We start from the raw sequence: 26550 nt of genomic DNA, 5'->3' as shown, positions 1-26550 counted from the left end.
GGGGAGGGAAAGAGACAGGGAAAAAGGATGGCAGCAACACATACTCCTGGAACAATTCAATGAGCCACAGAACTCAGGGGTGCTCCTATGGCCTAGGAACCCCTGGGGTCACCAGGTCAGAGCAAGGGCCAGGAGGCTCTGGGGGTAGGGGCTGTGCTATGGGTGCTGGGCCTGTTTGCAGGGCTGTGTGCCCCTAAGAAGTTGATCTCTGAAAGGGCTCATCTCCAGTGTTTCTGGAGATGCTTCCCAGAGGTGAGAAGCTGAGGCTTGCCAGCTGCCAAGCACCCTTCCTGGTTCCTTAAAAATTCCAGTGACTGAGCTCAGGGGCCAGGTGCTGTGCCAGTGTTTAAACCTACAAGCCTTCACTTAACTTCTTATGTCACTCTGAGGGGCGACCTTAAGTTTCTATGGATCTTATCCAAGGTCACACTGCTAGTCAGTGTCAGGCTATCGGGCCCAGAAATTCACGTTCTTAACCACAGTGCTGATCTCCCTCTCAACTAGTCTTTGCCAAACCTGTCTCCTGTTCTGGAGGGGGAGTAGAGAGAAGTGGTTAAGAGCACAGACTCTGAGGGGGAGGGTATAGCTCAGAGGTAGAGCATGTGTTTAGCATGCACGAGGTCCTGGGTTCAATCTCTAGTACCTCCATTAAAAAATTAATAAATAAAAATTTAAAAAAAGAGCATAGACTCTGGAAATTGGAATCACCTCTTACTGTGCCTCAGTTTCCTCATGTGTAAAATGGAAATGTTAACAGCAGAACCAACCTCATAGAGTTGGAATGAGGATTAAATAAGTGAATATCCTCAGGTTCTCAGAGCCTGGGGTGGAGGAAGCTCTGTGTGTATTTGCCCTTATTCCCAGCTTATTTTACACCACAGTCAAATTTCAACCCTCCCAACTGATCTTGGACTTATTCCATCTTCCCTCTTGAGACTGCCTCTCTCTGTCCCAATCCATCTTATTTCCCAGTCCCCTTCCTCTGCCCAGCCTGGCTTGGGGCCCCACTATCAGACTCCCCAAGTTCTTAGAGGGCTCCCTGTGATTCCCAGAGTTCTGTCGACACAAATCAGATTTTAGTGGGTCTTTCGCCTGATTTCTAATAGGTCCTCTCATTCCCATGGACCTTGCCGATGTTCACGGCTCTTTTGTCTTCTGCAGTAACAGGTATAGGAAAGGCTCATCCCCTAGGTAACCAGCAGCACGCTTTGGCAGGAGGCAGAGCACAGAGAGAGTTGACTTCCCTGGGAGGAAAACAGCAGATAGTCTCTACCAGGGAAGGAACAAGGGATGGAGGATCGAGAGTGATCTTCCTAATAACCAACAGTGTGTCTTCCATCCCGAGCCATTCACTTCTGTACTTTCACAGGCATCCCTCCTCCCTGTGGGGAAGCTATTCATTGTGTCCACCCTCAGTTCCTCCAGTTGTAGCTGTGAACTGGGACTTATGCAGAGGAGTCAAGACACACTTCAGAATTCCCAAGTGTGGAATAGGAGAAAGGAGTCTGCCAAAGCAAGAACTAAAACTAGATTTTGGGGAGGATATCCTTACAGCCTGCATAGTGAGAGGCTGGGCCTGGCGAAGCGGTCTCTCCCTGCAGGGCCAGGCAGGCCCAGTGGTCCCCAGCAGCCTGGCCTGTGTGCCTGCCCAGTGCCCCAGAACCCTTCTGTTCAGGCCTGGCACCCCATGGAGGTGGCATTCTGCTCAGCAGCTCAGAGCACAGAGGGGAGGGCGGGCATTGCAGAGAATCGATTTGCGGGAGCAGCGGGGGCTTTCTCTTCCTCCCTACTTCCCTGGTCTTTGATCTCCTATCCTTCCTCTCTAGCCCCATTTTTTTCCCCTCCTTCTTCCCTTGATCTCTCCTTCTTTCTCTCCCTTCAGCAGAATCACAGCAGCTTCCTAGAAGGCAGGGGTGGTGGGGGCCTTGGGGGATCAGGAAGCAATCTTTTGTCCTCTTGCTCCTTCTGACTGGGTGTGGCCTCCCTGCCCAAGGTAACAGCCTCTGACCCAAGTTCTGAGAGGCAGGGTCTGGCAATGGTGAAAGTACACACCCACCCACACAGACAAAGACACAGACACAAACACACACACACACACTTACTTGTAAAGCAGGAGCTGAAACAGACGGAGAGAAACCAAGGAAGAAAGGGAGAGGCAAAGAGAGAAAGGCTGAGACAAGATCCAGAGCTTCGAAACAGTGAAAGACAGAGATGGGGAGAGTCAGAGACAACGAAAAAGGAGAATTCAGCAAATTAAAATTTTTACAACTATCCAGCAAGTTGGCAAAAATGATCTCCCCTGCGGTCTTTCATTTATCTCATTATCTGACTCCTAATGTGCTTTTCCCCCCCTTTCTTTTCTCGCCACACTTGGTGCAGAATCTTATTAGCTTTTTTTTTCTGGCAAGGGCTTCATATAGTCTTTTTCATTACATTTCCTAATAAAAGCAATCACTCGGACGGCATGGCTGGAGGATTAAAAAGCCACCTCAGCAGCCTCCTGGCCAGCAAAGCCACGACTTGCTGTAGCCTTGTTCATGCTGCTGGGGGACCCGCCAGCCCCAGCAGGCCAGGTCAGGGAGACCGAAGCTGTGTTGTGATATGTTCCAGGGCTGGGAGAGGCATTACAGCAGCCGTGGCAGGTGCACAATTTTATGGCAGGTGTGAGAACAGAAGACCTGGAGGAGGTGGCCCTTTCCCAGAGCTGTTTCAGGGCAGGAGCCTGAACCCTGTGTTCTGGTTTTGCTCCAGGGCAAAGAATATGTGGGGCCTTTCTCCCTGGACCTTGACTCACCCTGTAGCAAATTCTTTTGAATATCAGCGATGTCAAGTCTTCACCTTTTGAAAGTAGATTTGATTTTGTTATCTAAACTTTTTGTGTGTGTGGTAAGATTCACATAACATAAAATTTACCACTTTATTTTTTATTTTTAAATGTACCATTTTGACCATTTCAAGTGTACAGTTCATTGGCATTAAGTACATTTCAATAGTTGTGCAACCGTCCATCTCCAGAACTTTTTCATCATCCCAAACTGAACTTTGCGCCCATTAAACGGTAACTCCCCATTCTCTTCCTCACCTGCCCTTGGCACCCACCATTTTACTTTCTGTCTCTATGAACTTGATTGCTCTAGGCACCTCATATAAATGGAATCATACAGTATTTGTCCTTTGGTGACTGGCTTATTTCACGTAATATCTTTAAGGTTCATCCTTGTGGCAGCACATCATAGAATTTCATTCCTTTTTAAGGCTGAATAATGTTCCATTGTATAAATATACCACATTTTGTCTATTCTACATTTTTTAAAAAACAGGAACGTTTCTATCCACTTGAGGAAAGTGAAAAGAGAAAACCCACCCAGATTCTTCTTCCTTTTGTGTTTCTTTCTTTTGCTAATAACTAAACAACCCTGTTCTTCAAGGACCATTCCAGATCACTCTGAGAAAGCAGCTTGGCAGAGGATTTGGTACTTGGAAAGGGCCAAAAGTTACCAGGAAACAGGTATGATAAATCAAATTATGGGAAAGGAAGGAACCCTCTATAAGGTAACATGACATTTTATCGCCCAGGTTATAAACTGGCCCTAAAGGTATTTCACATCGCCCTCCAAGATGATTTGGGCCACACACTGAGTCCCACTGGATTAACGACACAATCTCTCAGGGTAGCGGGTGACTTTGAAGAGAACAATGGTCATTTGGAAATATTTGGTTTAGTATGTTTAAAAATAAAAGTACAAAAAAATCAAATTAAAAGCAACTTTGAAATGGCTTGTTGATTTGGGGACCACTAAAGCCATCCCTGGTTAGCTGCTTCATTTCTTAGATATTCAGTCAGGGCTTTTGGAGTTGGTCCCAACCAGCATTTCTCAAAGGCCAGAGGGCATCACAGATTTAGGAGACCATCAAGGGTGTGTGTGTCAGCACCTATGGTACTTCAAGCTGCTCCCAGGAGGGGATCTCCAATCTCAGCTGCTGGTTCAGTTAATAATGGTAATACCCTGTAACTGTGTGGCCCTTTGGGAACCTTTACCTTTCATTTCTTTCCACTTTCCTCCAGGACCCCTTTGCTCTAAGTCTCTGCTGGCCTCTGTCCCTGTCTTAGACCCCATAAGATAGCAGATTCTGCTTAGGGAGAGTAGAAGCCCAGAGGTTACAAAGGCAACCTCACAGATGCCTTTTCCTTCCCTCATCTTGTGTCAGAGCCCCTGAAATGAACCATGGATTTCACTATTTTCCCTCTCGCTACAGAAGTAGAATGTATTTATTTTCCACATGGCCTTAAAAACTGGATCTTTTCCCTAAACATTCACATATACATACACACACATACACACCCTCTCTGTTTCACCAAATATCAGCCTTTTCTAGATCACTCCCCTTCTATTCCTGAGAAGTTGCCTCCTCCCTTACAGGAAGGCTCCAGGGGGCTTTTATTTTTCTTTTATTCTCAGCTCTCTATCAATCAAGGGGAGGGGGAAACACTTTATCTGAACCCTTGGTGAGCAACAGCAGCAACCAGCAGCTGCCAGGGCAGTGGGAACTTCATTTCCAGCGCTGACGTTTATAAATGTGGCACAGAATACCAGCAGGGACTCGAATAAATCAAACAGCTTCTCTAAAGGTCCCTGGGGTCTATTTTAGAATTTCTTCCCATTGAGGGTCATGCTCCTTCTCTTTTTTTGCAGGGGTCAGGGTGGGGAATGCTGTGGTTTGCAACATAGAATGAACCACACTCTTGCCCATTTTCCATGTAAGCACTGATCCTGGCACCCAGGATGTTTCGAAGCAAGAGTGTTGGGCCAGTCTCTGGATGTGGAGTAAGGCTTGGGGCTTGAAATCCTGGCTGGGGGTTGGAATGCCAGCTCTGTTACTTACTAGCTATCAGTCTCCTCATCTGCAAATGGGGGTAAAAATGCCTGCCCCGCCCACCTCACAGGGCTGTCGTGAAGGTTGAATGAGATGTCTATAGAGTGAGGGCCATGAAACCTTTAAAAAGCTTATGCAATGTGGTGAGGGGTTATTAAGGAGCCATGATAATAACCAAGGTTGTCCAGACCCCCGTCGTGTCCAGAGAGCTTTCTGGATGGCCTCCAGGCAGACCTCTCCCAGCCCATTCCACAAAACTGTTTTCTCCTTTCCTTTAAAATTCTGGGCAAGGAGCACTGATAATCTGTTCCAAACACAGCTGGACTCTTCCCAATATCTTTTCTAATACTTTCCTTCTTCTGTCCCTCTAAATATTGAGAAAATTAAGTTGGACAAGTATGATAGGTGGAGAGAGAGGGGTGGGGGACCCTGAGAGAGAGGGGTTTCCAAGGATGAGTCAGGAAGGCAGGATACAGGGGGTAGTTGTTTAATAATCTCCATGTCACTGGGAACTCAGCATGGATCCTTTCAAGATTCTGTATGAGATCCTGCTCAGTGAGGTGGGACCCAAATCCCACTCCCCTTACATTCCCTGCGTTTTCAGATGCTGCACACCACCTTTCACCTGCTTTCTGGCCCTTCTGTGGATTTCAATCCTACCAAGGCCAAACCCTGCCTGTGGTTGGGAGCTTAGGTGCAGGCAGGATGCTGAGGATGCCCAATGTCCCTCGCCCCCCCAGGACAGCAATTATCTGTACAGTATTTTCTTCTAAGCCTTTTCCTATATAACAAGATTCCACCCAGCTTCGTTCCCCAGAGGCAACTAGTGTTGCCAGTTTCTTGCTATCCTTATAGAGAGAAAACTGATTTTTCTTTAAATATTTGTTCAACACTTTATTTAAAGGGATTAGGTGCTGCAAAAAGGAAGGCTGAACAGAAGGCTGTGTTTCTTCATTGTTCTAAGCAATTCAGCTCTAGTGGACAATTGCATGCCCCATTCTTTGAAACAAAAGCTGTGAAGGAAGTAGGACCCAATGTCAGCTGAAAGCAGTTACCCTGGCTGGTAGTGGGGGTGGTCACAGTCTATACCCACACATTTTCAAAATAGTTTTTTTTTAATACAAACATAGTGATTCTCTAAAAGGCATCTGGTCAGCAAAATGCTCTTCTGTCTTTTTACAATCATGGTGATGCTTTATTGTTGCATGTATGTAGATCCTTCAGCCAAAGCCTCACTGGTCCCCTCCTAGATCTGACTCTCCTGGGGGCTATTATGAGATTCCCACTCTTGTTGCCCTCTGAGGTCATTCTTGTTGAAAATTGCCTTTTTTTTTTTTTTTTTTTTAAACTCTTGGTATCTGAGGAGGGAGGAGACAGGGGAATGTAAATGGAGGACATGAAGGGGTGACGTATTTTGGGTACTAGTAATCTGATTGCAACTGAGGTTGCAAGCCTGGTTATGGCAGGCTGAGTTATTTGGAATAACTATCTCAGTAAAAACAACTAGAAGTGCTAGATAAAATATCAAAAACATCTTAAAAGCCCCAGAGAGTTGACAAAATAGCAAGGAATTAATGGGCCAACATGAAAGAGAAAACCAGAGCACAGATGCCACTATTCCCTGAAAGAGCATCTATCAATCCTAGCAAATCTGAACTTTCATTTTGATCACCTGGAAGAGGGAGGGGGTGAGAAATCCAAGCTCAGTGTCGGCATATGGTGGAGAGTCTAACAGAAGATCTTTTCCTCAATACTCTGAGGCCCCAGAGGGCGACATCATCAGACTGAAGTCCTCCAGCCCAGGCTCACATTGCCTGGGTGATCCAGGGAATCTCAAACCAGGAACTTGGTTTAGACAGTTCAGGCCTGGTGGTACCCCAGTACCTGGTGGAAGTAAGCACAATCTTCTTTAAAGGAACGCCCCTTCATATCCAAATTATTCCTATGTATTTAGAATAATATATAATAAATAATAATTTGTTCAAGCGCAGTTACCAGAACTTGGTTAAAGAGAGCCAAGCCTACAAGAAAATAAGACTCCGTAAGTAAGAATCTAGAAACAAGAGACAAATGAAAAACAGCCGAGACTTCACACATTTGAACAATCAGATTTAGACTATTAATCATGCTTCCTGTGGTCAAAGAAAGAAAAGCTTGAAAATATTCACAGGAAATAAGAAATTGGGTAAGGTGACAAAATGAACTTAAAAAAAAAAAAAGAAATTCTGAAAAAAAAACAAACCCACAAGAACTGCAATTAAAACTCAACTCATTAATTTAAAGGCACCTGGATGAAGTGGAACAGAGAATTAGCAAAGTAAAAGGTAATAGTGAGAAATTACCCAGAATGCAGTACAGAGAGGGGAAAAAAGGGAGGGAGGAATAGGGAAGCTAAGAGATACAGTGGATAGAGGCCTGATTTAATTAACATGTTTAATTAACATCCCAGAAAGGGAGGAAAGAACAAATAGGGCAGAAGAAAATATTTGAGACGAGATAACGGTTGATCAGTTTCCAGAACTGATGAAAAGGCTCTAGTCCACAGATTCAAGAGGTCAGTAAATCCCAAGCATGGAAGTCCTGTCTAAACCAGCAGCCAAATGAGACAGGAGTGGGTGGTACAGCTGAGAGTTTCCTTCCCAGGCAGTAGGCTAGACTCCATAAAGCCTCCCACTAAGAAGCAGAGCCATGTGGCTTTGCTGCCTGAGATTCCCTGGCTCCCTTAGGCCCTTCTCTCTTTTCCACTGCCTTGAGGCCTCTCCTCCAGCCAGGCCCTGATACCATACCATCCATCCATCAAAGCCTTTCCTCAAACCTCTTTTTCTCGCCTGACCTCAAGGCTCAAGGCAGAAACAGAAAAAAGAACAAAAGAATAAGAACAAGTGAGAAAGCAGAGTAAGAGATGACTCTTGCAGGCATTATCACTTAGGAGATGGGCTAGACTGGCTTTGGGGGCGGCCTGGAGGCAACAAGCAGAAAACAGAGATTGAAGATGACTTAGAAGTTGCTATCCAGAACTCTGCTTCCCTTCCCTTCCCTTCCCTTCCCTCCTTTTCCCCAGGCCTCCCTCTGATTCTCTGCCTCTGTGACCTTACATCTGGCAGTACAGTGTGGGGAGGATCTGAAATCCCATACTCATCTACCTTCCCTAACAAACAGCAACATCAGTAGGTCAGGCTGCAGAGATAGGAGAGGGGAAGATCACATCTACTTGAAAACTGGAAAATACCGAGAGCTGAATCCCTGGAGTTAATCTTCCTGCATGCTACTGAATTTCAGTTGCTATTTGTCACCTGTCAAGCCAGCCCAATCCATGTGAAAACTACTTTCCTTTCCCTGCTCCCAATTCTCACTCCTCCCTAAGCTCCGCACCCCAGAGTTTCCAGGCTAAGAAGCATGGGAAAGACATGGAAGGGCAAGTGTTGGGAGGCTTCTGATAGAGGATTCATATGTAGTCTCTATTCCGGACACATCCTCACCTCCAAGGAGCGGAACTGGGACACCAATTCTCAGCACTCTGATTTGTCAATTCCTCCAATGTCTGCTGGGCTTTAATGGGACTTTCTCCAAAAGTCTAACGGTGGAAATATATCCATTAAGATACACATATATGTGAAGATGGCTACTTAGTGAACAATTGGGTATATCTTAGCGAACCACAGTCAGATGATTGTGCAAATATTGCACACTTATTTGTATAGAGCTGGGATAGAAAGACCTTGAGACAAGATTAAAAAGATTCTATTGTTCATCTTCAGGGACGTTTTTCCTTAAGACAATGAAAACACCTCCTCCGTCATTTTTATTTCATTTCCTCTTGTTCCAGTGAGATCTGAGGGCATCCTTCCATAGGTGGATTCCCCCATGCTCAGGCTAAATGATGATTTAATATTTTCTCAGAGGTTTCAGCCCTAATTCTAGGACTTACCTTATTTCTTCCTCCCTTGGAAACTGCCTAGTAATTAACTCTTGTATCTTGAGGGAGCAGAGTTGAACCTAATATTTGCAATTTAACAAACACAAAACAAAGGCAGAGCAGGAAGCAGAAGCCAGGGTCTCTGGGGATTCCACCCTCTACCTCCTGGCCTGAAGGAGGGTACTGTCCTCAGCGGCTCACAGAAGACGCTGTCCTCCTTTAATAAACCTTGCTGGGCCAGCCCAGAACAGATCTCTCGCCTCCCTGAACACCTAATACCAGCTGGCTGGCTAGAGAGCCACATGAGTGTAAGGTGCCTGTGACAGCCAGAGAAACCCACAGTCCATTCAGCAAACATGTATGGGTGCTTCTCTGTCCCAGATGCCTCCTCCACACCGTGGAATACTATGCAGCCATCAGGAATAACGCGCCAGTCCCAGATAACTCATGTGGAAGTTGAGTATAGGAAATGGAAACAGCAAGATGCTGTATAGTGTGCTACTTCTGAGACTGAAAAACAAAAAGGAATAAACCTATGTTTGTATACCCATAAAACATCTCTGGAAGCATACAAAAGAAAATAGTGACACAACATTGTAAAATGACTATAAATCAAAAAAAAAAGTTAAAAAAAAAAGAAAATAGTAATAGTATTGCATGTGACGAGGGGCAGGAAGTGGCTGGGATAGGGTGGGAAGGAGACTTCCTTTTCACAGTGTTCCCTTTTGAACCTTTTAATTGTTGTTCCATATGTCTGTATTACTTATGAAAAATGACAATCAAAAGAAGACCCCTTCTCCTTAAGGGGGAAGGGAGACATGCAAACAGTTACAACATTCCATGCTCATTGTTATCATGGAGATGTAGACAGGGTGGGAAGGGACTACAGGAGAGAGGCCATCCAACTCGGCTTGTGGGTGTGGAAGAATTTGGGATCATCATAGGAAATGCTGGAACCTCTCTCAGCTCAGACTTGCCAGAGCCTAAAGAGCACAGCGAGAAGGGACCCGCGGTAGAACTGTAGGAGCAGATAGAGGCCAGCACCCCTACTGCCTTCTGTGCCAAGCTAAGAGGGTGCAATTTTATCCTAATAGGAAATGGGCAGCTATTAAAGAATTTTCAGCAGGGGAATGACCTGTTCAGATTTGCTGTTTAGAGAGAGGATTCTGGCAGGAACACAGAAGTATAGTTTAAGAGGGGCAAGGATGGGGCCGGGAGACTCGTTATGAGGTTAATGCAGGAATCTAGGTGAACGAAGTAAGATGGACGACGCGGGGCAAAGGGAGCCAGGATGGAGGAGAAGGATGAAACCCAAGACAGGTAATAGGCTCGAAATGTGTATGGAGACCACATGCAGATCCAGCTCTGCTGCTCTTGGTTTTCTCACGCTGGCATTCTCTGCACATTCAGGGCCACAAACACCCCCTAGTTGGCAGGATGGGTCTGAAAGGGCTGCTTCCAGGTCAGCCTGCCTGTCTCCTTGCCCCAGGCTCCAGCTCCTTGGCAAAGAGGTGCAGAGAAAAGAGAACAGAAACCTCTCCCTTGCCATTCAACTCCTGGGTCTCTCTTATTTATTCCACGCTCTCTCTCTCTCTCAAGATTCAGGTCCTCTCATTATTTCTGAGCTGTACAGCTTGCTGCTTCCCTGGCTCGGCTCTCCCACCCCTGTCTGCGAAGTGTCAATCAAACCATCAGATGAGCAGTTCAGCCTTACATCCTTTACATCCTTGGTGGCTCTGCCCCAGGACACAGCAGCAATTGCTGACACACAGCAGCACGGTTAGGGCTGCTGGCTCTCCCTTTAATGGTCTTCGTATCCAGAATGGGTGTTAAAATGGAATTTGAGGGGATCGCTTCTCTCTGCCTGCCCCTATCAGGACAGCCACCGGACAGGCAACCCTGATGGAGAGGGGAAGCCTTCAGAAGCTGGTTTGCTTTTCATTTTAAGGTTGGCCAGTGTCAGCTTTCGGAGGAGTCGTTTGAAATTCTTAACAAGAAGCAGAATGCTTGAGTCCAGGAATCCAGGGCAGGCTTGTGAAGTAGGGATGGGGAAATGGAATTGTTATTTTATTTCTGAAGATATATTATATTAAACAAAGGAGAGGTGGGCTACAGAGCCGCTTTGTAGTTTCCCTGGAGGATGAACAATAAGAAATGTCAGGGGGCAGCTAGGAAAACGGAGATTAGAACAAAGGAAGAACTTCCCCGGGCCCTGGAACCAGTGACAGGGAGATCTGAAGCATCTGCTTCCTCAGGGGATTTCTCCTTATCCTTTTGCAAATTGTGAATGGAAGCGCAATTTTTATAGAGTATGGAAATTAATGAGCATTAAGCTCAATTACCTCGCCAAATTCTCTTTAGATCTTTGATAACACACACACATAGCTCGTGGTTGTGATCTGTGTGCGTCCATTTGTGTTCTGCTTCCCTTCCTCAGTATGATTTCACTTACTTACACATTTCTGCGGAGCCCACCGTGCTCACACTTGTCATTTTGAATCCTACCTAGTATTCCATTGTGTCAACATGCCAGAGTTTGTTCGGCTATCCCCTGTGGCTGGATTGTTTCCAATTTTTTAATATTGTAAAAGCACAGCTACGAATGTCTTCATACAAATGTCTTTTTCTCCCCTTGGATATTTCCTTGGGGTATAGTTCCCCAAGTCAAATTTCCAGGTCAGAAGCTTTGAACCATTTTACGGTGCTTGCATGCTCTCCAGGAAGCCCAGACAAGCTGAGTTGCCACACTACTCTCTCTCTGTCCACGCGGCACTGACAACATCAGATTTTATCATTTTTATTTATTTTTGCTCATTTAATAGGCACATAAGCATACCTTGAAGTTATTTAATCGCCATTTCTTTCACTGCTAGTGAGACTGGGCACACTTCCACGTGAGGATTTATTGTCTGCTTTTCCTCGTGTGTAAACTGTTCATCTTCTCTGACATCTTATCAAGAGAAATCCGGGGGCTGACCTTCTATATTTATATCAAGGCTTTACATACTTAAATAGTACATTTTTCTTGGTTATGTCTGCCATTTTTTACCCTAAGGGAGCTGTCCTGTTGTGAAGTGGATGCTATCTGGTCCCAGGTAGGGTGGGGTTGAGGTGACTTCTGGATTCTAGAGAAATTTCTTTTTTGAGAAGAAAGCAAAGCCAATCATATTACACCCCCTTTCTGGGCCCCCATCTTCCTAGGAAAGGAAGGGTTGGGCTGAGGATTCTTTGCTGGGGCTGCACATCTTCCTATGGTTATGTAGATTTCCTGGTCCATTATTTTCTCCCACTCACAGTACAGCCATGAGAGAAACAGCAAAATATTTAAATCAGATTCATCATCACAAGTCTGACTACTCTTCAGTTTGGCACAGTGGTTAAGGGAACAGGTTCTGGAGCAGAAAAAATGAAGTTCACATCTCAATGCCTCTGATTACCAAGTGTGTGGCTTTGGGCCTCTGTCAGCCTTAAAGTCTTTGGCATAAAGTGGTGTTTCAGTTATGGCTGCATAAAAAACTCTCACAAATCTTAGCTAAAAACAACAACCGGTTTATTCTATCTCATGATTTTGTAGGTCAGGAATTCAGATGGGTCTTGGCTGGTTGAGTCTTCTGCTCCACGTGGCCTTAATTGGGTCACTCAGTGGTATCTAGCTGGTGGCTGGACTGGGCAGGAGGGTCTAAGATTGCTTCATTCTTATATCTGGCTCTCTATGTAGTCTCAGGGCCTCCTTACGTGGTCTCTCCAACAGGGTGTTTGGACTAATATGGTGGCTCAGGGCTCCAGGAGTGAGTGCTCCAAGATAAGAAGAAGAAGCTGCTTTTAAGGCCTGGGCCAGAAAGGGTACCAGTGTACTTTCCACCATATTCTATTGGTCACGTGGTCACAGATCTTGTGATGGGAAGAGTGACCAAGAATTTGGGGCCATCTTTAATATGCCAAAAGTGGGGATAAAAATATTTTCTCCTAGGGCTGTGAAGCTTCAACTAAATAATGCAAGCAGAGGCTGATTTATTGTGAAGCTAATGAAACTTCAACCACCGGGCTCCTTAATTGTATGATTTCTTCCAAGTTCTAGCATCTAATTTTGTATTCACAGTTTTTCTTTTTCTTTTCTTAAAGAGGATCCCCAAATTGTATAAGAATTAGGCCCTATAAATCTTAGTTCTGTCCCAAATGTATGTTAAAGAACTCATTTAGCACACTGCCTGGCACAGAGGGAGTGCTCACTACAGGGGCCCTCATGCCCTAGGCTGGTGCCCGGTCCCCTTCTGGGCCTCAAGAGAAGGCTCCTCCTCTCACTCTGCCCTTTCCATTTGTTCAGGATCATTTCTCCTTCTCCTTTTTAAAAGATGAATGTAAAACATGCGGAGAATAATTTCATAATCACAAAACTGCCCTCCCAATTGTGGCCCCTGCGTCTACCCCACTAACCTCACCACCCACCAGAGGGGTGGGCCTTTCTCTGGGCATAGTGCCAAGTTCTTAGCTCTGATCTCTAGAATCTCCAAAGGAAATCAGGCTGGAGAGAGGGAAGCCAGCAGGGAGAAGCAGCATTCCTGGTGCCCAGCTTGGTCTAGGAGGCATTGAAATTCCAGGGCCGAAGTCCTGAGACAAAGATCATAATGAGACAGGAAGGTGGCATAGGAAGGAGCCCATTTGCATGACAATAATTGAGCCAAGAATAGAAAACTAAAGGGATGCAAGGGTGAGGCTGGCAGCTGAGCTGGGCTAAACCTCACAAATCAGACTACCCAGCTCTGCTCTGCAGGGGAAGCGGGGGTTGAGCCGGGTCGGTGCCAGGCTTTGGGGGTTGGGAGAAGTGGGGAGAAGGACTTGGCCCCAGGGGACTGTGTGAATGCTGGCCAGGATGGACTTTGCTTTACTCCTCCTCCTTCAGGCCAGAGCCTGCCTTCCCTTGCTTTCTTCTTTATATGTGGGCTCTGAGGCTGTAGGGCTAACTCGGTGGGCAGGATGGCGACTCAGAAAGATCTCTGTGACACCATCGTGATTGGAGCAGGCATCCAGGGCTGCTTCACTGCGTACCACCTGGCCAAACACAGGAAGAGGGTCCTCCTACTGGAGCAGGTACTGTGTCCCTTCTGCACTCTTAACCTCAGGGACTGTCCCTTTCTCCTCCCCTTTTCTGGAGCTAGCAGCTGTAGGGTGAAGGCCAAAGGCCTGATTATCACAAATTCTGCACAGTTTGTAGCTTAGCTGCCTGGTGTGCTTCAGTACAATGCAAGTAAAGTTTCATTCTTTCTAAGGTTCACTTTGGATTTCTAGGCACATTTCCTCCTTTTGCTGCTCTCCAGCTCCCACCCTTGACCAAGAAGTGTTCCAGGTCCCGTTCTCTTCCTTCTTGCCACCCTGTCTCTTCTGTGCCAAAATAGTTGATTCTGGCCCAGAAAAACAATCAGTTCTGCTTTGGGTAACCTTAAGTAAAGATAATTTTGCCTAGAGGCAAAGACTGATTTGTCAGCCTAAGAGGTAGGATTCTTTTCTGCACATTCCTGGCCTCTCACCCTGGAACACAGAAGAGGCTTCCGTTTTTTCTGCCGCCTCCGGATAGTAGCAACCTCCTTGTCTGACACGCAGGAAATAAGACTTAGGTCTTTTTTTTTTTTTTTTTTCCTTGTAGAAAAGGTGACCCCATGCAGTGCAGTCTACAGTGGCCACTGCACTGGAGACTGTGGGTAGGCCCTGAATATCCAGAGTCCTTTCCAGGGTAGGGCCACCCAGCCCTCCAAAGGTTTCTACCTTCCCATTCTGCCTCTATCTATCCAGGCTGGTTTTGGTTTACTCTTCTTTGTAATGAGTTGGATTGGTTAGAAAACTTTAATTTCTCTGTCAGTTTTCTCAAAATCTGAAGGATTTCTGGTCCAACCTTGCAGGAAACACGCCAACTTTTGCTAAATCCCAAGGTGGTTCCCAAGGTGGTGTCCTGAGTGATCTGAGGCCACATAGAAAGAGTCATCATCAGTTTTCTTGTCCACAAAATGAAAAGCCTAGACTAGAATGATCTTGAAGGTTCTTTCTAATTCTGCTCCTCTGTAAGTCCAAGTGTAGGGGAGGTTGCAGCAGGATGACTGAAGACTAACTAACAGAGGGACTTTGGGATGTGAATGATGTTAGCAAGAAGGAAGCCTGAGTTAGAGCTGCTGAAGAACTAGTATTCAGAAGCTGAGTCAGTAACTTGGCCATAAAGGGAGACTGTATGGAAATATTTGAAGAATAAGTGCTCCTGGCTGAGAGCACATGATGAGCTGGCTCCTAAATGCCAGGGGTGACAGCTGCAGTTGTCTCTTATTCTCCATTTCCAGTTCTTCCTCCCACACTCCCGAGGAAGCTCCCATGGGCAGAGCCGGATAATCCGAAGGGCGTACCCTGAAGACTTCTACACCCAGATGATGGCCGAGTGCTACCGGATATGGGCCCAGCTGGAGCATGAGGCAGGAACCCAATTATACAGGTTGGCTTGGGAGGGGAGATTCCTTGAATGATGGGGCTCGGCACCTGGGGGTTCTTTTACTTATGCAAGTGGGCAGTGCCACAAACACACGAACACTCAACATCCAGTGGAGGGACACAGGGCCTCCGGAAGTGCCAGGCACGTGGAAGCTTTCTGCTTGCTGTCATTATGATCTCTTCATAGGTCCCGCTGGCTCTTGCCAGGCTCTGAGTTCCAGGGCTGGGTTTAGACCATGTGTCCAAGGCTTGCAGAGGTTGTTTTGGGAAAACTGCTGGAAAAAAGACACTGGGCAGATGCCCAGAGCTAGAGTTTATATCTACATCTCTGTGGAGCGGTTGGAGACTCTCTTGGGTCAGGGATTGAAACAGAGGAGGAGGCTGCTGTCTTCTTTTTATTCCTACTAGTATCACAAACTTTCATGCTGGGTCCTCACCACCAGAACAACCCTTATAAATCCGTTTCATTCCCTCTGAATACCTCCTCCCATAGGAACAAATGGGGATGCTCCTCAGGCTGCATTGCTTGCCAGGGAATGAGCCCGCAGCTATTTCCCTATTGCCCCCATGGCCCTCTCCGGCCCTTAAGCCCTCCCTCACTGACCTTTCAAATACTCATGGGCAAGGAGGCAGACAACCCAGGAGGCAAAGAGAACTTTAACCACCCATCCCACCATCCCTCCCACCTTCTCTGTGGCTCCTAACTGAACTTCCTACAAAACCACGGCTCTACCCTACAGGGTGGCAGTTATTTTAATGGCCAGGAACCAAGAGGTTACTGTTCTGTTGCAAAAACACCATTAACTTAAGAACAAAGTGAAATCCATTATGCAAATACAGCTAGGGCAGCTAATTACAGATTTATACCAGAGGCAGCTAATGTACCCAGCACCCAAATAAAGGAGCATGTCTTGCTGAGGGGTGGCCTAGCAAAAGGACCCCTCTCTGTCAGCCATCTGTGAATACTGCTGAGTATCTTGTGCTAAAAGAACTGCCGAGGACTTGGAGGGCACACTTCGTCCCAGCAGACAAGGAGGCAACTAAGGATGTTTGGAGAGTGTCTGGCATCTTTCAGAGGGAAGACAGTTCTGGAGTCAGACAGGCTTGAATTTGACTTTGTGCTCTACCTCTTGTCAGCTGTGTGACCTTGAAAAAGTTTCTGTACCTCTCTGTGCCTCATTTTTTTCTCATAGGCCTTTGTGGGGATTAAATGAGACTCTCACAAAATACTTGGCATTGTGCCTAGCACCTTTGAATAAATGGCAGTTCCTACCACCTATTCTGGGTCAGCGGTATCCTATCTCCATTGATCAAGGGGGAATAAAGGCAAGAGGAGACATGGGATGCAGCAACCCTGGACATCAAGGGGAATGGCTGCTGAAGACAGGGAAAGGGACCCTCAGGTGGGAGAATCTCATAATGTCACAATCCTCCTCTTTGGCAGAAGGACAGGAACTTGGAAGGGCTTTGGAACCATGCAGGCCTGGCTTCTACATATCAGCTCTGACATATTCAGCTACCTGTGAGACTCAGTTTTCTCATCTGCAAAGTAGGAGTGTAATAATAGTATCTATTTCATGGGACTGTTGTGAGGATAAATACGTAAAGGGCTTAGAGTAGTACCTGACAATTCATCCTCATCATCACCACATAGTTTAGTGCTTATAATAAGAAACTCATGCTGTTCTAAAAGTACTTGATATATGTTAACTCATTTAATTCTCCCTACAACCTTATAAGAGGGTTTCTACTGAGTAGTCAGGGTCTTAACTTGTTAGTGCAAATTGTGAATTGTGCTACTTAGTCTAGAACAAGGCTTGGCAAACTTTTTCTGTGAATGGCCACACAGTAAGTGTTATAGGCTTTGCAGGCCATATGGTCTGCTACAACGATTCAACTCTGCCAATTACTCAGCTCTGCCATTGTGAAAGCAGCCACAGATAACATATAAACAAATGGGCATGGCTGGGTTCCAATAAAATTTCTGATAATTTTCATGTCATAAAATAGTCTTCTTTTGCTTTTTATCAACCTTTTAAAAATATAAAGATCATCTTGGCTTGTGGGACAGATGAAAACAGGTGGCAAACCTGACTTGGCCCCTGGGTCATAGTTGTTGGCTCCTGGTTTAGAAAATACCACAGACTGGTTACCTTGTCCATCCCCTGTCTCCAAACAAGTTCATGCCTAAATCATCCCAGGTCAGAAGACTGCTAACATATATTTAAAGACTGGGACATATCATAGCCTCTCTTAAAAGCCTATACCTATGCTTCACAGCCCCATTTATGGAAAATGAAGAATACAGTGAATGTTCTTTGAAAAATCTTTACAGTTCTATACAGTGCTAGGTACTCTTATTGTTGTTGTTGTTATTATTAATGAGACCTTTCTTATGGCTAATCTAATTTACTCAGGCACACTGATTAATTTGGTTCTTTTACTTAGTAGAGACACAGAACAGATACTTCCCATTCCAATTCCTTTAGCTTTTGTTCCTAATGCTGATTTTCTAAATGATTCATCAGCTGTGTGGTTCTTATTCTCCTAGATTCTTCTGGAAGAACCAGCACAATATCATAATCGAATGGATAGATATGAACATATTTCCTTAATGCTATTTGATGACAATTAAAAAAAAAACCTATATGAGTTGATAGTTAAGGTAGTTATACAATTCTTTTTGTTCTGTTCTGTCACTTTCTGTGACAGTGGCATACTAAATATGGGTGGACTCAGGATATTTGCATATATTCTGGGAAAAGACAATGACACATGTGTCAGATCACAAGGTCTGAATCTTTTGTGATGTGTACAGCCAGAATGCTGAAACCAAGAGCAAATCCCAGCTCTGTGGCCCATCTCTTTCCTGCCCCGCCTTCCCCCTTTGAGTCCTACTATCTAGCTCCTGACCCGGGCTGCCCCTGCTTAGCTGACAATATCAGACAAGATCACAGCCGTAGGCAGTACAGCTGCTGGCAGAACCTGGTGGCCCCCTCCGCAGCTGCTGCTTCCTGTGTCTGCAAAGTGTCTGGCTTGTCAGCCATGTCCCCTCCCCAGAGCAGTCTCTGTTAACCAATTCCACCTCGCCCCACTGAGCGGAAGATGAAACGCCAAGAGCTCCTCGAAAACCAACAAAGACAGAGCCATTACCAAGTCCCTGTTGGAGTCCCTTTCCCAAGGTGACTCTGAGAGCTGGCTTGCCTGGCAATTTTAACCCAGATAGGGAAAAGCTGGAGCTTGGGATGGGACATAGCAGGTGCAGGGAGAGCTGTCTGCCCCTCCTGATTCTTCCCCACTCCATCCTGCCTCCTGTCCTGCTATAGTAACTGGTGGAAATCCCTCATCACCAACTCCTGACATCATTAGAGGTTTTAGTCAGGCCATAGAGGAGTCAACAAGGCCCTTGGGAGGAATCTTTGATTACCTCTTCTTAGTACTAGATCCAGCTAGGGTTGGGAGGAAGGCAGAGTTAGTACCAAATGCTTTCCACATAGGTGACAGTGTTCTGGGACTTGGGAGTTCCTGGCACCCCAGCCTCTCTTCAAGGTGCTATCTTTCTAGATCAGCTCTGACCAGTCATTTCCTGGCCTTTTTTTTTTTTCTTCCTGTAATGCCCTTGTCCCTTCTCACCCTTCTCCTCCTCAAACTTTGTAGCCTGGGTCTGAGCAGAAAAAGAGAAGAGGGAAGCCCCGAGCATGGGGGTGAGAAATTGATGCAGAATGAGTAGACTGTTTATTGGGATCTAGGAAAAGCCATTAAGAAAATAAGCACTTAAATGATTTTCAATCTGCCCATGGAAGTCATCTATCTTCATACTGGGGGGAAAAGGCCTGTTCTCCAATCCCGGTTTTGACTGACTGATTTCCAATTCTCTAAGCATTTCCCACAGGAGCCTCTCACCTATCTCCCATAATGACAGGCCTTTGCATTTCCAGGCAGTGTTTTACATTTATTTCCGATTTTGCTCATAATGGTCAAAAATCTCTCTCCAATCCAAGGCATTTCTCCAGCAGTGCATTTCCCTCAGGCCAAATAGTTCAGCTGTGATCCACGGAAAATGAGAATTTCCCAAACGCATCTTCAGACTAGGGGAGGGTCCAGCATCACAAATTCAGACGGAAAATTTCCCACTGTTAGATCAATATCTGGGCTAAGAAATAAATGCTACAGGGGCAGAGAGCTGGAGCAAAATGATTACAATTGGCACAATTACATTCACCGGCAGAATCAGCTCGCTGATTACTCCTTGGGATGGGGAGACCCTGCTTCGTCCACCACAGGATGGCTTGGGAATTAGAACATCACTCAGCATTTCATAATTCGACAGATTTGCCCATTGTCTTGGCATGAGTTCATTCTCCCCACACCGTACATTCTTGTAAGAGGAATTCTTATTTCAAGGAAAAGAGGAAGGAAGGAGGGAAGAAAGGAAGGAAGGGAGGGATGGAGGGACAGAGGAAGGAAGGAAGGGAAAGTAACTAAATCTCAGAGTACATGAGAGACCAAGGCTGGTATGTTGCAGATGGGGGTTAAAATATGCTGCTCTGAAATTTCTGGGCCAGGGGTCTGACATTATGGCTGCTAAACTGAAGATTAAGCCAGGTTTTTCCCAGAATTCTACCTAGCCACAATCCCATTAGGTACAAAGGGCTCAAGAACGTACATTTGGGTGACTTACTTATCCTGTTGACCAAAGAGTTTCCTAGGCAAGTTTTCATTACCTGAGAACCAATCTGAAGTCCTTTTGGGGCCACAGGAAAAAGACTGCTGGCGTGGAGATTTCTACAGTGTCTTTCCTTTGCTGAGCTTTGAAGAGGCAGAGGCACTCACTGCTTTCTCACCAGTGGTGAATGCTGGGTAGGCGGGGGCCATGGCAAATGGATCGGGCACGCTGCGCAGCTCTGTGTACAGACACCGGCCCCAGGGCCCGCTGTGTCCCTACCCCCTTCCAATCTTCTCTTTAATCCCCCCAACCAGATAATGTGGGATTTGGAAGCATGTAATATCCATGAGACTCCATTATAGGCTATTACGAGCTTTATATACAGTACCTGGGGGATGCGTCAGGCTGATGCTGGTCACTGTGGCTGCTGAAACTGAGAGGGACTACAGGAATGGTCCCCAGGGCCAAAGTGACCTTTCTATTGTTTAGATCAGTTTCCACAAAAAGGGAGCTCTGATCTCTTGTGACAGAGAGAGAGAAAGCATTAAAGAGAAAAGGCTTTTACTCTCTTATGGAGTAAGAAGCAGAGAAGGATGTACAGGGAGAAACAAAATCACTGAATCACTGAATTAATTGCTGGAGCCCTAAGAGACCATTTACTGGTATTTCTACATGAGGGCACTATTGGCATTTGGGTGGAATCTTCCTGAGCACTGCAGGTTTAGCATCCCTGGCCCCTGCCCACTAAATGTGAGTGGCAGCCCCCAGCATTGTGACAGCAAAAAAAAAAAAAGAAGAAGAAAAAAGAAAAAAAAAAGGGTCCATGCCATTTCCACATACCCTTGGGTTGGGTCTGGTACCATCTGGTGTGGAACCACCAATAGTCCAACAGGCCTGTGTTACAAAGGAAGAATCTGGGGCCCATAGCAGGGAGCAACCAGAGCAAGGTCACAGAGGGGATGTCAGGACTGGACCTAGAGCCAGAGCTCCCAATTTAGGACCCTTTCCACAGAACAAGCAGCCTCTGAGAAGTCACCAAGAGATAGACAGACACACAGGAAGGGACAAAACATTATATGACAAGAAAAAGGGACAGGGAAAAGAAACAGCAGAGGGTGGGATAAGGGGGAAGGGGATAAAGAATAGAGATAAAAACAGTGAGTAGGGTCAGGGGACTGGAAGAAGGGGAAGAACTCATCAAACTCAGTGAACACTTACCACTTCCTAGTTGTAGAGAAAAAAGAAGACTTAGGCTCTCTCCCTTCAAGGGCAGGATGGATCCTGAGGAGGGAGGATGGATGGACTAGCAAACCAACAGTGAGAGCCAAGGGCAGATTTGGATGCACATGAACTGGAAACCAGCTCAACAATACTGGGACTCTTATGACAGAATAGAGGTGACTTTATCTGTGTTTTGAATGTGAGGCCAGGACTCCCCTTGATGCTTGGCTCCAGGTCCCTTGCTGAAGACTGAGAGAGAATGGCCTAGGGCCTGGATGAAGACACTCATCCAGGTGTGTGTGTGTGTGTGTGTGTTTTTTTTTTTCAACAGGCAGACTGGACTACTGCTGCTGGGAATGAAGGAGAATCCAGAATTAAAGACAATCCAGGCTACTTTGTCTAGTCAGGGAGTGGAACACCAGTATCTTCCATCTGAGGAACTGAAGCAACGTTTCCCTAATATTCGGTTGGCCAGGGGAGAAGTGGGGCTGTTGGACAAGTCTGGAGGAGTTCTCTATGCCGACAAAGCGCTCAGAGCCCTCCAGGTGATATCGTGCAACATTAGGGGTAATTCAGCTCCTACTCTGGGCAACCTGGGTCCCCATCAGCCATCCCCCAACACCCAGAGTCTTTGCCCTTTCAGGTTTAGTTTTGACTTTTTGGGCAGGGGAGTTTTATATACCCTGCTAGCCCTGGACAATATGGGAGAGGAGGTCTAGATTCTGCACTCTCTTTTCTGCCCTCATTGGAGGACTCTTTGTCCACTAGGGTGAACCACATACATAATGGGTTCACCCTTCCCTGCTCCTGTCCTTTCAGGATGTAATCCAACAGCTAGGAGTCATAGTACGTGATGGAGAGAAAGTGATGGAGATAAAACCAGGGCTACCAGTTGTGGTGAAAACCACCTCCAGGAGCTACCAAGCCAAGAGCTTAATCATCACAGCAGGTCCTTGGACCAACCAGCTCCTCCGTCCCTTGGGAGTTGAGCTGCCTCTCCAGGTAAGGGGAACTGAAAGCCTGAGAGCTGGTGCCTAAGAAAAGAAACTTTGGACCCACATGGACTTGAGTTTGAGTTCTCGAACTGCCACTTTCTAGTGGATGACTTTTGACATTTTACAGGTTATAAAATTGAGGCTCAGCAGACTCACCTCAATGAACCTCAATTTTATAACCTGTAAAGTGGGTGATAGGGCTGTTGGAGAGTTAAATTAAACGATATATGTAAAGACCTTAAGAGATGACCTGGCCTATAGTAAGCACTCAATAAACATGAAGTATTATTAACTCCTGGAGAGACAGAGAAGTAGGACTGGATGCAAGTATGGGAGAAGATTAAGAATGAGGGAAGAGACAGAGATTCAGAGATTTTTATGCATTATAACATAATGTAATATGCAAATGACATGAGAATTGAGTGAAACAAAGATGGCTGAGTTAAGCAGAGCATCTGGGCTTATATTAAAGGGCTACAGGACCCCAGAAATGCTTTCCCTCTTCATCTTCCACTTCTTCTCCCTGCTCTAAGACTCTGCGGATCAACGTGTGTTACTGGCGAGAGAAGGTTCCTGGAAGCTATGGTGTTTCCCAGGCCTTTCCATGCTTCCTGGGCCTGGACTTCAGCCTGGCTCCTCACCACATCTACGGGCTGCCCTCCGGAGAGTACCCAGGGCTGATGAAGGTGAGCGAAGAGGGCAAGAGAAGGCTAATAGGGGCCCACGCAGATTTGCGGCAGCTGTTCCCTCTCAACAGACTCCCCCAGATCCCAGTGGGCAGCAGCAGGAACCTACTTCACTATTTACAGTGTGCAGAGCAAGCCTCCCCCCAACCCCCCCGTCACACACCTGTGCTGGGCCCAGCAAAGGGAGCCCTTCCTTTGCACACATAGGGTTAGTGGGGGAATGGACAGCTAGGCAAACTTGTGTGGCAACAAACAGCATCTGTCAGGACTGGGGAAGGCTGGGATGATGGATAGGGGGCATTCTGTGTATAAGCTTGCCCCCCGGGCTGGGGGGAGTGTGCATGGGGGCTGGCCCTCCCAGCTCACACTGCTCTGATTGGGAGCCAGGTCTGCTATCACCACGGCAACAATGCCGATCCCGAGGAGCGGGACTGCCCCACAGCTTTCTCAGACATCAAAGATGTTCACATCCTCAGCCACTTTGTCCGAGATCGCTTACCTGACCTAGAGCCCGAACCTGCCGTTATGGAGCACTGCATGTACACGGTAAGGGTGTGGGCAGCCGGGCCAGGACCTCCCGCAGCCCTGGAGAGCAGGGGAATGAAATAGACCAGCCTTGGGCTGATCAGGCCGGACTCTACCTGACCCCAACAGAGTCTGTGACTTGACACAAATGAGCTCATTTCTGCGGGTCGGTTCACCTCCACCAGAGAGGGCCCATTAGAAGTTATTCATATTCCTTTTCATTAGGAAACTAGGCTTATGTCTGGCAGTCCTTCACTATGTTTCCCAGAAGAGCTCTAAAAGAGTTTTTGGCAAGATGTTCTAGTTGAGCAGGCCTTAGGGACAAAGAGAAGAGACAGATGTCACTAGGGCCTGAGGCATCTTGGCTAAAGTTAGTTTACATGCATTAACTGAGTGCCTACTGTGTTCGTAGCTCTATACAAGAAGAGACAGACGGACGAATGAGAAAGACGGGTGAATGGAGTTACCTAGGGCACTGGCATGCAGAAAGCATTCCTGTGCCCTATTCTCATTCTTTCTGGAAAGAAATACAGTCGAGGCCCCTCCCTTCTGAGCCTGCAGTTCTTCCTCTACCCTCTATCCTCACACAGGTGTGATTGTTTCTTTCTAGAACACTCCTGATAAGCACTTCATCCTTGATCGACACCCAAAGTACGACAATATTGTCATTGGTGCTGGATTCTCTGGTGAGCCTGAGCAGCAGAAGATGGGGTGCCTTAAAGCTGACCTGCCTCAGTGCCAGGCAAAATGGTGTTTTCCATGCTTTTAGCTGAACCAATAGGGGCCAAAGCCTAGACCTTGAGTGTATAAGGGGGCTGGGAAGGGCTATCAGAGAAGAAGGGGTGCTCATGGTGGGAGGCAACTTCAGGTTTTGGGATTTGGCCAGTGGGAAGGTTAGCCCTCTCTGGGGACCTTGTGGGGGACTTCCAGGAAGCCCAGCCCCTCTCTCTCAGGATGCCTGACAACCTATTCTCCTTTCCTCAGGACATGGTTTCAAGCTGTCCCCTGTTGTGGGGAAGGTCCTGTATGAATTAAGCATGAAATTAACGCCATCCTATGACTTGACACCTTTTCGAATCAGCCGCTTCCTTGGCCTGGGCAAAGCTCATCTTTGACCTCTGGCCAGCAGCCTCCCTTCTGCACACAGGAGCTGTGAATAAAACCCTTTGCTGGGAAAGACTTCTCAGAGGAAGGAAGGAAGGATGTGAGATGTCATCCTTTTCTCCTGCCTCTCTTCAGACACCCACAAACACCTGCCAATTGAATTCACCTTCTTTCCCTAGCCAGCACCCCAACCCCACTACTTTTTTGCTTCAGAAGTTCAATTAGATATTCAATAATCACAGAGTAGCAAGGACCTTTGAGATGGATGTCTCAATAAGGAGGGGGCATAAAGAGACCAAAGCACTTAAAATTCTCTTTGCTGAGGCATTTGATGAATTTGGGATAGGTTTGACTAAAGCTGCCCAGGGGAGGGTAAACAAGATGATCTGTAGACCACTAATGACCTTGGAGTTCTTTTTCATAAAACCAGAGCCGTCTTCTATCACAAACTTCCATAAAATCTGGCTCATCTTGGGTGCACAGTAAATGTTTGTTGAAAAAAAATGCGTTGAACAAACAGATAAGTGACTGCATTGCATGAAAGTCTGTGGGAGGCTTTATTTTCCATGTGACCTTGTTTCTTACAGAGTTTAGTTATCTAAATTAGCACCACAGAATCCATTACCCCAGGACTCCTTGGGGTCTTTATCCCCTCAATGCACTGCACCCTTTTTCTCTGGATTCTTTGTCTGGTTCTCATCCTCTCTCTGGTGCTGTAAAGATGCTCAGCTCCCAGTCTCTCATTAAGGTGTATTGTCAGGTCTTTATGAAGATGAAGCTGTTATACCAGAAAGGAAGAGAGAGACACACTCGCTTAGAAACCCTGTTCAATGTTTGAATGTTAAATGTGCCATTTTATTATCATTAGGATTGCTCCCACTTAATGAAACGGCATTAACACCGAGGCGGCTGGCCTCCTTGCACTAATTGCTTTGGAAGGAAACAGGCTCATAACTGCCCCAGGGTGGGTGGAGGGGTGAGGGGTGTAAACAGAGACTCAAGCAAGGTTAAGTGCACTCAGATGAAACCCAGGCAGGAGGATCCCCATACCCAGCCAGTCTGACCCCAGAGAAAAGGAGTTAAAGTGCTCTGCGGAGAAAAAAAACTGGGACTGGGTGGGGTGGAAATGTTCCGGGGAATTGCTGCGGGGATAAGAGTGGGAAATGGGAATAAGGAAATACAACACAGAGGAAATTACTCTTCAATTGCCATATAGGCCTAGGCACATGATTAGCACTGATTTCTCCCGGGAATTATAAAAGCCAGCCAATCCCATCAGCCCCATGCCAAGACTGCATTTTGGGTGCTCTCACTTGGTTTCCTGAACCTCAGCCTCTGTAAAGGGAATAATCCTATCTGTAAAATGGGAAAAATACTACATCATGAGTCAACCTAGAAGATATGATGCTAAATGAAATAAACCAGACACAAAAGGACAAGTACTAGATGATTCCGCTTGTGTGAGCTTCCCAGATTAGTCAAATTCATAGAAACAGAGAGTAGAATGGTGGTTGCCAGGGGCTGGGGGGAGGAGGGAATAAGGAATTATTGTTTAATGGGCACAGAGTTTCAGTTCGGGAAGATAAAAAATTCTAAAGAAAGATGGTGGTGACGGCTGCACAACAGTGTGAATATACTTAATGGCACTGAAGTATACATTTAAAAATGGCTAAAATGGTAAAAATGAACTATACATTTAAAAATGGTTAAAATTTTATGTTATGTACATTTTACCATAATAAAATAAAAAAAGAGTAATAATACTGACCAACTCTACAGGAGTGTGTGAGGATTCAGTACGATCCTTCATTCATTCATTCAATACACAAACATTTATTGAGCTTCCACTATGTGCCAGGCACTGTGATAGGCATGGTGAGTGTATCCATGAAAAAAACAGATGAAAATCAATACTCTTGTGGCATTTACAGTCCAGTGAGAAGAAGACATGAACAATACATATAAACAAGTTATGGCATATATTAGAAGGTGACAAGTGCGTTGTGGAAAACACAGAGCAGACTGAGGAAGATACAGCATGCCAGGGGAGGGGCTGCTCTTTTCAATGGATGTCAAGGTAGGACTCATTGAGGA

At 46.2% G+C, this 26550-nt stretch overlaps 1 protein-coding gene across 1 annotated transcript; it reads left to right on the top strand.

The window, feature by feature from the left end:
• Positions 1 to 13700: 13700 nt before the first annotated feature.
• PIPOX (pipecolic acid and sarcosine oxidase) lies at positions 13701 to 26232 on the top strand. The gene is made up of 8 exons (XM_010978952.3): positions 13701 to 13879; positions 15115 to 15263; positions 21478 to 21691; positions 21966 to 22148; positions 22675 to 22827; positions 23215 to 23373; positions 23963 to 24038; positions 24337 to 26232. Exons 1-8 carry the CDS (start codon positions 13766 to 13768, stop codon positions 24465 to 24467), a joined length of 1179 nt encoding a protein of 392 aa, XP_010977254.1. The 5' UTR covers positions 13701 to 13765; the 3' UTR covers positions 24468 to 26232.
• The last annotated feature ends 318 nt before the right edge of the window (positions 26233 to 26550 follow it).

The sequence above is a fragment of the Camelus dromedarius genome, chromosome 16, assembly GCF_036321535.1.
Source record: "Camelus dromedarius isolate mCamDro1 chromosome 16, mCamDro1.pat, whole genome shotgun sequence".
Classification (NCBI taxonomy): Eukaryota; Metazoa; Chordata; class Mammalia; order Artiodactyla; family Camelidae; genus Camelus; species Camelus dromedarius.
This window is presented reverse-complemented; position numbering and strand designations above follow the sequence as displayed.